General features: G+C 46.0%; 1 protein-coding gene across 1 annotated transcript; it reads right to left on the bottom strand.

Moving 5' to 3' along the window:
• Positions 1–266: 266 nt before the first annotated feature.
• LOC115605176 (endonuclease domain-containing 1 protein-like) lies at positions 267–7,893 on the bottom strand. The gene is made up of 3 exons (XM_030479199.1): positions 7,717–7,893; positions 4,197–4,515; positions 267–2,057 (listed from the first exon to the last, which is right to left on the bottom strand). Exons 2-3 carry the CDS (start codon positions 4,476–4,478, stop codon positions 1,512–1,514), a joined length of 828 nt encoding a protein of 275 aa, XP_030335059.1. The 5' UTR covers positions 4,479–4,515; positions 7,717–7,893; the 3' UTR covers positions 267–1,511.
• Between the last annotated feature and the right edge of the window lie 3,108 nt (positions 7,894–11,001).

Here is an 11,001-nt window from a genome sequence, read left to right as displayed (position 1 = left end):
GATAAGACCCAGCTGATAACAGCTTCACAGCTTTTGGGCTGTGAAGCTCACGCTCAAGCTGGTAGCTGTGTAAGTGAAACAGTTTGTATGAGCTATTTGCACAATCCACTTTGTTCATACACATTCATAGGAAAAGTAACTGGAGCTTGATGGTGACAATTTCATAGGTGCTACAGCATCTCCAGATTGGATGTGGACACTCTACCTCCTGCAAGGATGCTGAAGGTACTAGGACATTACCAGCAGTGGAAAAGTAACTGGAGCTTGATGGTGACAATTTCATAGGTGCTACAGCATCTCCAGATTGGATGTGGACACTCTACCTCCTGCAAGGATGCTGAAGGTACTAGGACATTACCAGCAGTGGAAATTTCAGTGGGAAGCAACTTATGATTTATATATAAGGTGACCTTAAAATGCAGCAATGGAGCAAATACTTTATGTTGTAAACTGCTCAGGAACTAAATCACACGGCATACATTGACCTTTTACACCCATTGAACACATTTAACAAAATCAGTTACACATAAATCTGCAGGAAAGGTTCAGAAGCAGAGCAGAGAATGAAATTATCCAACCAGTGTGTCACAGAAATGTATCTTTGACTGGTCAAAGCTGGCTGTACATCTGATCCCTGAGCCCGGCTGGCTGATACCTCAGCTCCTGCTCTCAAGGTGCAGGTTCCAAATGCAAGCAAACAACAACCTGCTAGCAAATATACACAAACACAGTCTCCATGTAAGCTCAGGGTTAGGGAGCCTAGTGATTAGATGTAGGTTATTTCCTTCTTTCTCCATGTTTTATTTATTTACAGACCTCAAGAGATGCTGCTCCTATGCTTAGCTGTATTACTTCTTCACCTTCCTCTCTCCCTTTATCCTTTGCTATTATCGTTGCTCTACTAGTCAGAATGCATTTGTAGGATCATCCTTACAGACTCGCAGCAATCCTTGGGCTCTTTGCTTTCCTTGTCCCAGGACGAATCACAGAATCACTGAATCATTTATGTTGGGATGGACCTCTCAAGATCCTCTAGTCCAGACACCCCACCGTGTCCAGTTGGGTTTGAGTATCAGTAGCAATGGAGACTCCACAACCTCTGTGGGCAACCTGAGCTGCCCTAGTCCCATACGCTTCCTAAGGAGGTGAGGGACAAGCCAGCAACACACTACCAGTGATATCTAATGAGGATTGGAAAGAGCAATTATCTGTATATGGGCATGGAGACAAAGGGGAAAAAAAGGCAAAGCCCTTCTAGTCTCAGTGAGAAGATCTGATGTCCTTGCCCATGGGCTGTTATACAGCCTGCCCCTCCAGAGTGGCCAGGGCAAGGACTCCTTCCTAAGAGCTCCCTCCAAGGGTGGGAAGCTCACCTCTTTCTTGCTTTTATCAAAGGAGGTGCTCTGAGAGACAGAGCTGGAAAATCACTGGAGAAGGAAGCAGGATGGATGCTGCAGAGGGCATGTGGAGAAAGCTCCTGAGCCTTTTACACTTGGGATGTTAATTGGGGCTTATTCCCGGGGACAGCCACTGTCAAACAAAGAAACCTGGTCCCTCCCATAGAGCTGGGTCAACACATCCTCCAGCTCCCCCAGCGTGAGGAGCTCCACCTCATTCTTGTCATTCTCAGCAATGGCCGCCCAAGTCTTCCTGTGGTTGTTGTCCACCTCGCAGCAGGCACTTGCCCAGATGTAGCTGGGTTTATTCACCCTCCCGTTGGAGATGTAGTTGTTCCCAGGCACAGCACCCACAACGACATAGGTGGTGGTACAGCCTTCGGTGTTCTTGATCATCGTCTGCTGCTCGTAGTTGTTCCAGGCGCCGCTGTTGAGCTTCTCATTCTGAGGCACGATGTTGGTTAGGGTGAAGGTGGCCGTTCTGCTGTTGATGTCCGAGTGATGGCCGTTGGGGTTCAAATGGCCACGGTTCAAACCCGTCAGGTTCTTGTAGTCCTGGTAGACAGCCTGGTTCTTGCCGATTTCCTCTAAGCTGATGTCATAATCATTCAAGAGGGTCGACTCTGTTTCAATAGTTTTAGGATAAGTTGGGCTAACCAGCTTGAGAGGTAAAGAAGAGGAAAAGGGGTTAGTATTGGGAGTAATAGAGCAGGTTTCTCTGGAGCAGAAGTCTTTGAGTGCTGAGCACTCATTTCTTGTCATTTCAGTGTATGAAAATGCCTGAATTTGAGAGAAATCATAAAGCTGCGCCTCCCTGTTGAACACAAGCTCAGAATTTGACTGCTGTTGATTTGACTTGTGACCTTTGAAATCCAGCCTGGGGCTGTGGGTAGATGCATGACACAATGAGCATTTTCCACTCCCAGGTTTGAAAGGTGATGTGGGTGAGACATCCCCCTGCCACATCTGGTTCCCTTTCCTCCCATCTCTACATCCCACACCTGCCCAGGGCTTTCCCCAGGGCCTCTCACCCCCATTAATCATATCCAACCTCCATCACCTGCATCTGATCATGCTAGCATCAGCCCTGCTCCTTTGCTTGGTCTCTATGAAAGGTTTTCATGCCTTTTTTAACCCAATCTGTCAAGACCCTGGTGTTTTATGAGCTCAGGGAAAACAAACACACAGATATCCTCTTTGAAGACTGGGTGTCTTAGGGAGTCTTTCAAGGTGGACAGGATGGGTTGAGGATGAGCAGAAGAGCCATGAAGCCTTCAATGGGGGAGATGAGAAGGACTCAGCCCCTTCTCCTCCTCTTTGCCCCTCACTTGAACTATGTGTGGTTGCTGCAGTACCACACTCCTGAAGCACTATGTTTGCCTCCTCTAACCCCATACACAGGGAGATGTGTTGGGAAACCAATCCTAGAGGTGGTTTTCCTTGGAAGGACTATAGTGCGTTGTGAGGATGAAGCTTTATCACTCAGCAAGCAAAAAATACCTCAATGCAAGTGGGATCTGATACTGCAGGGCTAATAATGTGTCTCAGAGCTGATGTGGGCCAGGGAGAACAGATGTGCTCCTTCTGCAGCAGCACTGAAAGCAAATTGGAAAGGATCAGCCTCTTAAAGGAGCTCATAATCCCCCAAGAGACCTGGGAAACATAAATACTGCATAAAACCTCTGGAGGAAGTTAACTAATTCACACATTTCACAGATGGCCTCAGACCATGGTCCAGGAGGAGAAGAGAGAAGGTTTATCCCCCCTAAATGTGGAGGCTGCAGTGGCTGCAGTACCGTATTAGCTGCTTGAGTTCCTATGAATAACAAGTGCAAATGATCTCTTTCATAACTATAACATCTTTTCATATTTAAGGAAATCTATTTAGCCTTCCCCTGGAATAGGGCATATGGCTTTTTCCTATGGCTCATTTTCACCTAAATTCCCTACTGTTACTGTGTCCTGAGCAATGACCTGAATTTCCTCTTCTGTTCTGTAATTTGCTTGGGCTTTTTTACTGAAGGCCTGAAGTCTGTTCAAAGTTAGAAGCACGTTTGGGAGGGCTTTGTAGTTTGCAGAGATCTTTGTGTCTGGTGGATCCTTCTGAACCAAGCCTGAGGCAATGGTCGTAAGCGGCAACTACAGGTGAATGGAGATCATGCACTTCTGACTTGACTGATACTGATTCTTACTCACTTCTCACTGCCTGAAATATCACTCAATAAATTCACCCAGTGTTAACCAAACCCTCTCAGTGCTGAGAGCCTGGTCCTAGACTTTTTCACTGGGCCATCTCACCCCATTCTGACTTTCTCCTCATTTCTCTCATGCCACTTACAAAGCCAGAATGACTCTTAAGTGGGAGCAAATAAGCTATGTCAGGGATGTGAATCAGCTCAGAGTGGAGATCGGAGCCCAGCAGTGTTCATCCCAACATTTAGCTGCTGTTGGATGTCTGTTCCCCACCACTTGGTCTCCCAACACAGTATGGGACAGAGGTCATTTGACTGTAATATAATGTAATGTAATATCATGTAATATGACTTAATGTTCCTAAGAGGTCAATGTGGCAAAATGGGCACTTTTAAGATGTGACTCATCTCATCCTCCTGCTGATGCCTCAGATGCATCAGAGGAATCATGTGGTGAAGGTGTTTGAAGTTAGATGAGACGAATCCCATCCAGTGGGTCCATTTGCATGTGTGTGGGGTGGTGAGAGGAGAAGGAAGTGTTTGTTTAAATGCTGTAGCTGATCTCTTAATGACTGTAGGGTGATGTGCTGCAAGAGAAGACACTGACCTGGGGCTCAACCAGCCATATGTTGGGTCTCTTGCCAGATCCAGCCTCGTAGATGTAAGCAGAGTATACGGGAATACGCCTGCTCTTGTCGTACAGGGTGGCAAAGTAATACTGGTTGTTATAACGCTGGCAGATCCAAGCTGGGTTCTCCGGCTCCAGGGCTTCATTTGGGGTGGTTCCCCGGAAGAAAAACTGAGGGCATGAGCTTTCAAAGGATGTCACCACCTCGCTGTATCCCAGCCAGAGGCAGCTCGCCAAGACCTGCAGCAGCAGCAACAGCATCGTGGGGAGGGCTTCAGGTGAAGGGGCTCTTGCTCACCTGGAGGGCAAATGCAAAGGTGCACTCAACCTGGAGAAAGCTCATCATGGCCTGGAGTAATTCTTGTGCCTGTGGGATATGGCTGGCAAAGGAGGGGACTATGAGAGAACAAGAAGGGGACAACTTCTGCCCTCCTGGATATGGAAATATCAACAGGAGAATGAGGGTGAAGTCTAAAATAGGTTTTAGGTGCCTAGAGGAGGCAGCAGAGGGAGAATTCAGCCTGTCTGAGGAGGGATCTAAACCCATCCCATGTCTAATCAGCTCACACAGCAAAGCTTTTTAGGGAACTGAGGCATGGCGTTGGGACAAAGCCACCTTTTCCAACCTACCTGCGTTGGCCAAGAGCTCAACTTTTGTATTAGCACTGGAGAAATAGGGCTGGAAGCCCCTATTTCAGAATACCACCTCACTCCCTTCTGCTCTGAGGACCTGCTCACAGCAGAAGACCTGCAGCTAGGCACGTACTCTGCTCAGCCACCTGCAATGCTGAGCTGAGATTTAGTCTCACGGGGGATTTGGAAGGGAAATAACAGCAACGCTGCACTTCCTACACGTCTCTGGTCCCATCCGTGTTCACACAGATATGCAGCTCTTCTGTAACTCCTCTGTGCTCGCAGCAGGATTAATCTCCCCTACAGTTAGGTCAGATGTTTAACCCGAAGTGGTCCAGCTTGGGGTCCTGGCTGCCATTTTCACCCCAGCTTGCATTTTCGGGGTTTCCAACCCCAGACAATGAACTTGCAGACACACAGATACAGAAGGAGAAGGGGATGAGGGAAGCATGAGGGATGACGCCTGTATCTTATCAGCACTCTGCCTGTTGCTGTAGCAATGCAGATACCAAGGGGCAGCTCTTCCCACGGTTGCACAGGGTTCCTGCAGATCCACATCTTTAGCTTTGCTGATTGCTTTTCCCTGTACTGTAAAAGGCACTGGTGCAGGAATTTCTACTTCTCCAGCAGAAGCAGGTCCTATTTTGTCCTTCTTGGGTGTTGACATGATTTTCAGCAGTCAGCAAGATCTTTGTTTTTGGAGAGAACTGCTGAGAAATTCCCTGTGATACTGGCAGCGATGCAGGGTGCTTTGTCTTCTTTCTGATGCTTTGGGGTAACAGTGATATTTCCATTTTCCTTGCTAGACATTTGACAGAGTAGCTTTAAAATAATGAGCATTTTAAATAAAGCAGGACAAGCACCTAAAAGGATTCATGGGTGAGAAAGCTGCCAATGGCCTCTAGAACACAAACCCCACCTTTGGCTTGGGGAAGTGGCTGAGCTGAGGACTACTGAAGGCTTGGAAAGTCACCTGGCACATTTGCTCTTCTCCTTTTCCCTGACCCTCATCTATTAATTTCCAATGGATACTGATGTAGATATACCCTTGCTCTGACCCAAGACATCTGGTCCTTTATCTCTTTACTAGTCCTGGATGAGGAACATGATGATGAGCAAGCTGAAAACTGAGGAAAGTGAACCACAAGAAGTGGCTTATTACAATACTCTGCAGAGCATGACTGTATCTGCCCTAAATCAGGCAGAAAAGTTACTGAAAAGTCCTTCTTTTCCACCACCCCCTCCATGAGCTTAAAATATACCTAACTTAATAACAGATATAGAGAAACCAACCTACCGTGTGAAAGAGCAGCGCATAAAGACTTTATTCACGAGACTCTGCTTGCAGCCCCAAAGTGGTACAGGTCTTTCAAATGCCTCTGCTACACTCTGAAGCTGGCTGTGACCTCAGGGTGGTTTATATATGATCTCCAGGAAGGCAGAGCTGTTAGACTTCTCAAACAAGGGTTAGAGTCAGTTTATCCAAGGCTGGAGCCAGGACATGTGTTTTTCCAGAGGTCTTTTGCAAGGTCACGGATGGAATTATGGCACTCACTAACCTTCCTCTCCCACCTCCCTTGTTCAACAGTTGGATGTGACTTTTCCAGGTGACTTGGCAACTGAAATGTAATTAGACAAGGTGTTGTGTGGTTATTTCTGATAACCTTGAATCAAGTCTTCTCAACAGCTGGGAGATAAACTCTGTCAATAGGCCAAAATAAGACCTTAGATCCAGCCCTTCCCAATGTGGCACTTGGAAGAGGGTTCAAACCCAACTCCCATCTGCTTGGTGCATGGTATAATCGACAGGCAGTAATGCATAAGATAAGGGATGTTGCCAGATCAGGTGTACAGGAGTGCCTGGTTGCAGTAACCACCCTCAGAGCAGGAGGGGACTCTGCACCCAGCATCTTCAGTGCATCTTGTACAACTTTTGCCAGACTCCTGTGCAGCAGGAAGCAGCATTCAGAGACAACCAATGCCTGGTTGTATGTGGTGCATCAGACACAACCAATGCCTGCTGTTCACTGTTAGCTGAACAAGACCTTGCTGGAGCCTGGGCAATAATTCATCCTCAAAATGATGTCCAAGACAGGCAAGAGAAATTGCAATCATCAAGATGAATGACTAGAAAACCACAACAAGACAGAATCTGTTTTCCTACATTCAGACATCTCAGTTCACCATCAGGCATCTCCTTGTGCATCTGTTCCCAAGGCTTCCTATGCTGATCATTCCCCGAAGCATCCTTGGCCAGGCTCAACATCTGGCTGGGACAGAAGGTGAGCAGCAGGAACAGTGACACCACTTCAGAGTGTCCCACCAGGTTTTGGTGACATTTCCAGACAAGTGGCACATTGCCAGAGCTGCTGAGGGCTTCAGATCTAATGGCATCAGCTTCTGGGAGTGCCAGTTCATAGTGGGGTAGTTTATTCCTTTTGGGAATAGTGTTCCTTCTTTGAGATTTTGATCTGAGCATCACCAAAAGTGATATTTTTTGCTGGATCCCACCTGATTTTATCCTTTTTTCAAAGACCAGGGATTATTGTGGTCTTTGGTGTGGTGACAATTTCCAATCTTCTTCCAGTCTCTTCTGCCTCTGAGTGTCTCTCTCATATTCTGCAGATCTTTCCTTTTCTATTCTTGAGTTTCTTTCCCAAGTTATTCCTCCTGTCCTTGCCCTCCTTAAGATAAAATGATAAAGAGCTGCAAAATACAGTGCATGCAAAACCTCTCACTTTCTCCTTGGAAGGTGGATGCTAGAGCTCAGCAACTGCAGCCCACGCTTTGTCTGATGTATTTATCCCAAAGCTGAAGAGACACTTGAAATATTGCAGTTAATGGTGAGAAAGGAGTAAGAGCTTACCTTGAAACAGAGTCTCAGGACAAGCAACTGAGCTGTTGCTTCACTCTTCTTGCTGGAGAAACAGTTGTCTGACCCCTCAAGAGTCCCACTGCAATATATACCCAGTCATAAATCTGCCTCTTTTCACAGAAAGGGAAACTCACAGAAAAGAGAGTATTTCTGCTGTTATTCAGGGGACATTTGTTCCTGCCTGCCCAGAAGTGGGGTGACAATTGCTGTTTTCTGTTTCCTCAGGATTTCACCCAAGTTTGCTGACTTGCAGCATCATGTGCCAGAAGCAGATAACCGTGTCTGGTCATTTCCCCTTCCATTTCCTCATTCCCCATAGGGCACTGCCACAACTGCTGCAGCACCTACTTGTATTTCTGTTCCCAGCAGATCTCTGGTGGCAATAGACCCACTGACCTGCCTCTGAGTACACACAGATGTTCATAGTCTGCTCTTATAGAGCCTCTCAGAATAAAATTAATATGGCATATATATATACACACACACATATATATAACCCTATAGATCCTGGGGGCACACCTCGGTCTCTGCTTGCTGCTGTGCAGTCACTGCTTGAACAGTGTTCAAACAGGATCCCAATACAGCCACTGCTGAGCCCGTGTTCAAATAGGATCCCAATACAGGCACTGCTGAGCCCGTGTTCAAATAGGATCCCAATGTGCCCATAAAGGAGGTTTGGGAGGCAGTTTTCTCCTCTTAGGAATGGATAAGAGGGATTTGAGGGGATGGATACAGAGAATAAAATTTGGTAGGCTGTTCTCTCTTAAACTCAGAGGGCAGAGGGAATGAGAAGGGTTGTTCTACGTTCTCTCTAAGGACAGCTGAAGAAAAGACACTGGTTTCCTACAGTATTAGTGAGGTGGAAGTGGGACTAAAGATTGCAAATGTTTATGACCAAGAATCATCAGAAATGGGCATGACAAAAGTCAGGGACTCAATGAAGGGTCCCTTGTCCTGAGCTGCATGTTGGACCAAAGTTAAAGTGGTCTGGCAATGTTTTGTATACACTTTGATTAAAAGCTGCAGGGAACATGACTATTTCATTTCTACACAGACCCCTAGTCCCCAGGCCACATGCTGTGTGTCTTACCCTATATACTGAACCCCAAGGGTTTATTTTCTCTGATCTAGCAAATGCTCCCTCCTGTAGCCCAGTAAAAGCATCAATAAGAAGCAGTTCCTCACACTGGGTTTCACTCCCTGAGCTCTGTCCTTTCCCTTTGGGTCTGATCTTGCTACATTCTGTTAGTGCAAAAGATTGGCCTTTGAAAACATGTCTCAATATATATAGGAGCAATGGGATTCTGTGGCACTAGTTTAAAACAGCATGTGATGGATATTTCTGAAGAAGAGTAGCAAAGTGCTGAGCTTGATGTCCAGGCAATCCTTGTTGGTCCTCTTCTTTTCACACAGTAAAGTATCAGGTCATGGTTAGAATGCTGCCACACAAAGAGTTGTTATATACAGAGAAGGGAAGAGGACAGGCAAACAACACCAAGTTTCTTCTTTTTTTCAGAAAGGACTTAAAATATCCACAGTGAAACACTAAGCAGACAAAGCAGATATCAGCTTAGATAATACAATCAGTACCCAGCTATGGTATCAAAACTGCAATGGAAACATAGAGATTTCAAAAGCCCTGATGGTGAATTCCCAAGCAGATCAATTTGGAGCAAGCCAGCCTTGGATAACAAGGAGTTTTCCCATGGAACTGGTATCAACAAAAGCTGACATGGGTTAACTCTTACAGTGAAACTGTTTAAAATCCTTACGTGGGTGATTTTCTTTCGGAAGTGGAAGAAAAGAGCCCAGTTTAGTTGTGAATGAATAAGCAGTGGGAATGAAGCCAAACTCTTCCACTTGTCCACAGTTTTAATTAATCTGGGAAAACTTCACTAAGTGTATATAGATATAAAAAATACTGTGTGTAAAATATAGATAACAGTCCAGGAATACTGCAATGAGTTGGTTGTTATAACCAGACATAACCAGAAGAAGCCATGAACTTATCCTTCTCCTGAGGTCTATCAGCTAATGCTTTTGCATTTCACTGATTTGTATAAAATTTGTGCTCTAATGCTTAATAACTGGCACTATTCTGCCTTTCACATCAGTGTAGGCAGTGCCTATGTGTGCACTTCCTGCATGGAAAGGTGATGTGAGTGATGTTGAATGAGGGATCCTGCAGGCCAGCTCACATGTGGTCCGCCCTGTAAGACAAACCTCCATTTCTTCAACTTGTAAAGGTCAGTGATGGAAAAATCCTATTGGATCCTCCAGTCTTCTCCCAGGTGGGAGCCCAGAGATTTGTAGATGAAGTACTTCCAATAATTTGTCCATGTCATAGTTGAAAAGAAACAAAACTTGCAGCAATACTAAGGCGAAGCATATTGAAGTCCAAATCTGGATTCTCTACGAAGATGTTCTCTTGGTACCTATCTCAGTTTTCTTTCTATCAGATGCTAAAGACAGCAGTCCACCCTCCTGCTCAAAGCAGGGAAAGATATGAGGTTGCTGTCCAAATGCAGGGAAACGCAAATTCCTGGGTGCAGGAAAAGGGGGATTTTGAACCAGCAGCAGCAGAGGAGAGCACTGTTTCTACTGCAGAAAAAGAGGTGCCACAAATCTCAAGTCTTTGGTCCCCATGGAAGAAGCAAATGAATATCCAAAGAGATGATAATAGATTGAAAGTTGCAGGTCTTTAGGAATGAGTAAATCACAGCAGCGGAAACCAAATGGACATGAGAAAACAAAATGTAAGGAAGAGAAGTGTCACTTGGACATGTGAATGGAGGAGATGTATGCTGTTCTGGACTGCTCTCCTTAGAGGGAAGCAAAGATCCTGGTATCCATGGCCACAGGCAGGACCTCATGATGTCTAAATGTTGGACCTGCCACCCTCATTGACCTGTGTATCACCTCTGGTTTAGGGACATACTGTGGTGATGTGAGCGAGGACAGAGAGGCAATGTGGACACCTCAAGGCCAGCGCACTCTTGCGACAACCAGGATGCTGAGACATGCACATCTCACCTTACCACTGTGGCAAGTATGCTCACCTTTGCAGGTGTTGCAATGAGTGTGAGCTTCAAATGATGGTTAAAAAGCTGAGCCAGATCAGACCAAAGCTTTGAGGAGCCCATCAGAGGCAGAAGCTGCTGCTTCTCTCCCTCCCGATGTCCCAGAAGCGGTCTCAAAGCAGCTCTGTCATGCAGCTGTCCACTAAGAAACATGGCCCATATCCTATGCAAACAACACAGCCCTTGTCCAGAGCTT

Source organism: Strigops habroptila, chromosome 3 (genome assembly GCF_004027225.2).
Source record: "Strigops habroptila isolate Jane chromosome 3, bStrHab1.2.pri, whole genome shotgun sequence".
NCBI classification, from domain to species: Eukaryota; Metazoa; Chordata; class Aves; order Psittaciformes; family Psittacidae; genus Strigops; species Strigops habroptila.
Note: the sequence above shows the minus strand (reverse complement) of the source record. Positions and strands in the feature narration are given on the sequence as shown.